At 30.6% G+C, this 4,613-nt stretch overlaps 1 protein-coding gene across 1 annotated transcript in view; it reads left to right on the forward strand.

The window, feature by feature from the left end:
* Positions 1–4,613, forward strand: part of LOC107702712 (multiple PDZ domain protein-like) — a 71,316-nt gene that overhangs the window by 61,093 nt on the left and 5,610 nt on the right. Inside the window, exon 26 of the mRNA XM_016505111.1 lies at positions 1,784–1,846. Within this exon, the coding sequence (XP_016360597.1) occupies positions 1,784–1,846 (63 nt within the window). The remainder of the gene's footprint in view (positions 1–1,783; positions 1,847–4,613) is intronic.

The following is a 4,613-nucleotide window of genomic DNA, read 5'->3' on the forward strand; positions in this document are numbered from 1 at the left end:
GTGTGTGTGTGTGTGTGTGTGTGAGTGTGAGTGTGAGTGTGTGTGTGTGTGTGTGTGTGTGTGTGTGTGTGTGTGGTACATTCTAGAAAACTCATCCTTGTTCCTCAAGGTTTTCCATGGTTATGTTTCATTTTGAAAGTTTTGTGGGTTTTAGTCTGAATATATACTAGCACTCTTCAGGAAAAACAAACTGAAAATATTTGACTTTTTGTGCAGTAAATTGCTCTGTAGAATGAAAATGTCCCTTGGAAAAAGAAGTGTACTTAACTGTACTTAATCTGTACTTGTAGTGTACTTCAAATCTTACAATAATATTTTTAAAAAGCTGTACTTGCAGATAATATAATATTAATGAGCTTAACGTCCACTTAAGTCACTTTCATGACTGTTTCTTTATCCACTTAAGTACACTTTTAAAAGCAATAATGTCAAATTAAAAGTTTTACTTTAAAGTACGTTTTAAGTCATCAATCAAGTTTTATTCATCTTGTGTCATGCTTCAACCTCTTAACTAAGGTTGGTCTCTTTTTAAAGAAGACAATCAGCAAATTATTGCTGAAAGATTTTTAAAAATTAAAGTGTAAAAACGTATTTATTACGTTTTAAACTTTAAGAAGTTTAAGTTTACTGTAAAGGAAATACACTGTACTAAAATGTTTTATTTTATATAAAATAAATATTTAACTATATATTTTTGAATCTAAAATAAAATCAATGAAAAAGCCATGTGTCCAAAGCTTTCGAATGATTTCTAATTAGGATGATTACTAAAATATATGATGGTGAAAAAGGCAATTAAAAAAGATCACCTGACAGTTAAGCGCCTTTATTGTGATGTGTGGACTAACATACTGAAGCACATGTAAAGCACTTGATTATCATTTTACCTGTAGTGCGTTACTGTTATTCAATATTACATTTTAAAGTTAATATGTTTTAAATGTACTAAAGCATCATTACAAATGTTTAATTACAGATAGATTACAAATACATTAAGTAACAAAGTATATTTTGGTTTACCACAAAGCATTCAGCAGAACTTTAACCATATTTCAAAGACCATTTAAATAATTATGAAAGTAAATGTAAAGATGTACTTAAGTCCTACTTAAGTGGGTCAAAAAAGTGATCTAAAATTGCATTTAATATAATTTTAAACTATAAAACTTTTTCATTAAACTAAAACATGTCCAAAAGCATTCAGTTCGCACTTAAGTATATTATTTACATAATAAGTACTTTATTAAAATAAGCATGCTAAAGCGTAAATCTTTTTCACAAGGGAATTTTTTCACATTATCTGACTCGAAACCTCATCCTGCAAAAAAATCCAGAATCTACAGCACGATTCATTTTATCACGCCATACAGTATTTAAAGTGTTGTAATAATGTTGGATCTCTGAAACATGTCGTTAAATATCTCCGCTGACCGAAGCCTTGTATCGAGGCTCTCTGCGGTCTGTCCTTCTCTTCATCAGACCATTATAAAGTGTCCGTGACCAGATGTGCGCTAATGATCCATGCCTCATTCCCACCCAGCAGATGGCTCTTAAAAGTAGCTTTGTTTCAATGGCACTGAACAACAAGCACAAAGGACGAGGGGGGATCCGCAGCCATAAAGAGAGACTTTCATTACTGTGCGGGACTTCAGTTCGGATCTTCTGGACTAACAGAGAGCCTCTCAATGGCATTAGAGTTTAATGACGCTATTGAGGTCATGTAGAGATGTTTTTGTAGGACTGTGTTTGACGAGGACTCTTCTTGAATTTTTAATAATGGCAGACATCTGCGCTGGATGCAGCAGAGGACATTTCAGCCTTCGATCTGAAGAGCAGCGGTGAGAAGGTGAGTCTCATCACAGACTCCATTACTACTGCATTTAAGTCAGCGTTTACTCGCTCTCACTCGCAGGTCGTTTCTGAAACCTTTATGATTGTCTTCAGTGGAGCTAAATATTTGCAAGAATTACTGCAGCTCTTTTCATTACCACAAAGAGCTGTGTTAGAAAGTCAAAACATTACAACAACAGTTCATATAGTGACCACTAAGTATTAGGTTAAGGTCCACAAATAACATAAGCGCCAAAAAAAAAAACACCATAAAAGACCAAGACAGATTTAAGAAATGGAAACAAATCATTTCAATTATAGCAGTGTTATTTTAGTATTATTTACTGTATATGCTATTGTAGTACTGATTAATGTTTTGAATTAGCTTTTGTTTTTTTGTTTTTCAGGGGTTTGTTGTAACTTTATGTGCTTTTGTCATTTTAATTTTTTTTATTTTTAATACAACATATTTATGTTACTCATTTTATTTCAGTTTTAGTTTTAGTAATTTTAAACGTATTTGATTTCAGTTACTTGGCAATATTTATATTTTATTTTATTTCAATTAAAAAACCTGACTGATAATATTTTCTTTAAGTCAATCATTTGTAAATATAGCAACATATCACATAAGTTGTGCTTTTTTGGTGTGCTGTTATTTATTGATTGATTGATTTTTTTAACATTTATATTTATTTAAAAATGTATTAAGAGTTTATTGAGAAGATATATATTTGTTTTTTTTGTAATGTTTATGCACTTGTCATTTTTATTTAAATTAATACTTAAAATACTTCTAAATTATTTGTGTATTTTTTGTTTTAGTTTTAGTCATTTAAGAACTTATTTTATTTCAGTCTATCTTTTTACTTTCTACTTTTTTTCCAAGTTTTTTTAAGTTTACGTTTTTCAATCTAATCTTTAGATTTGATTTTACTTCAGCATTATTTCAATTAGCGAAGATTTTAATTAAACTGACTGACAATCTTTAAATATAAATAAGCTAAAATAAAAAATACTGTATATATATATATATATATATATATATATGTTTACTAAATTCTAGGATCTGTAAATCTAGCAATAACACACAAGTTTTACTTATTTATGTATTACAATTTAAGATAATTTATATGAAATTGTATCCGGAGAATTGAATTTGCATGGAACATCATGAAGGGTGAGGAAATAATGTCCCAATTTCTATTTTATCTCCGTTTCAGAAGCACAGTGTTCACTAATAGTCTGTCAGTTTAAGTCCTGGTTATTTCACAGATGTAATTGTGCAAGAAAGTGGAATATGAAGTTATGCTTGAGGCAGAGTTTCCATAATCATGAAAACCCTGGAAATACCGGAGAGTTCTACAATTGTGATTTTCAGGCTTGGAGAAGTCATGGAAATCTCTGTAATAGGATGTCTCTAGTTATGCATTTTAGAACGAGTGAATGTAAACGCCTCTGTGATGCATGTTACTGGCTAATAACATATGCTACACTAAGGGAGTGGCCTTTTTGTTAACTATGATAAACATGCTATATGATTTTATCCAGTAGCTAATCACAAAAGACTGGAAATTAATTAATTAATTACAATCCATTACACTGTAAACAAAACTTTGTTTGCTAGCAAAACCCTGGGCACTCAGACTCTCAGAGGTTGTGTAAAAGCCAGCCAGTCTGATTAGCAATGCATATTTAAACCAACCAGCACGGTTTTTGCATGCATTATGCTTCCGGCGCTGTGTGAACGGTCTCTTGCAGTGCTGTCTGAGACTCAGTGCTGAGAATAGCCTGCTAACTGCTACTATTATAATGTCTGCAGTGTATAATATCTACACTGTGCACAGAATGTGAATTTCTGTCACATAGCATGACATGCCAGTGTTATTTTAGTATTATTAATATACTATTATAGTATTTATGGTTACACTTTATTTTAAGGTGTTCTTGTTACAGTGTAATTATACATGTAAGTACTGAGTAATATTAATTACTTGCATGTAATTATGCATCATTTATTGTTATTATAATAGTAAGTACATGTAATGTGTAACAAGGACACCTTAAAGTGTTACCGTATTTATTAATACTTTCAAATGTAATTTTTTTTAAAGTTTAGTTTAATTTTAATCATTTTGTTTTGAGCTTTTGTCATTTTCATGAGTTTTTGTTTTTATTAAATATACTTATTTAGCTTTAATTTATTTTTATTTCTGTTTTAGTTTTAGTCATTGTAGTTCTTCAATTTCAACTTATTTTTAGTTTGTTGCCTGTGCAACATTTCAAATTTTTGTTTAACTTTAAGTTTTTCATTAAATGTTTGTTTTATTTCAGCTTTATCTCAGTTAACAAAAACAATATACATTATATTGTTCCTTTTAGTTTTAATTAATAATACCATCACTGTGACATACTATACTTGCCAAAATATACAGTATGCAGTAGAACACATGTAATACTATTTATTTTATTTATTTATATTTATTTATTTTTTTCATTTTCATAACTGATGACTAAGTGCCACACACGTGCATTGTGATGAAACAATGTTGCATATAATTTTTTATTTTTTTTTCAAAACTCTCAGGCAGTATAGTGTACACTTCTCAGTATTCAGTACGTAGTAAGCTAGTATTCTATTCCATCAGTGACAGAAAGCGTGTGGGCTGTCAGAAATCAGCAGAAGATTCTCCGGCCTGCCGTCACTTGCCCTGTTCTCAACTGACTCCAGAACAGATGTTGTGCTGTAAATGTGCTGTAGTTAGTCTGAACAAGCACTTGCT

The sequence above is a fragment of the Sinocyclocheilus anshuiensis genome, unplaced genomic scaffold (assembly GCF_001515605.1).
Source record: "Sinocyclocheilus anshuiensis isolate Anshui unplaced genomic scaffold, SAMN03320099.WGS_v1.1 scaffold1810, whole genome shotgun sequence".
Lineage (NCBI taxonomy): Eukaryota > Metazoa > Chordata > Actinopteri > Cypriniformes > Cyprinidae > Sinocyclocheilus > Sinocyclocheilus anshuiensis.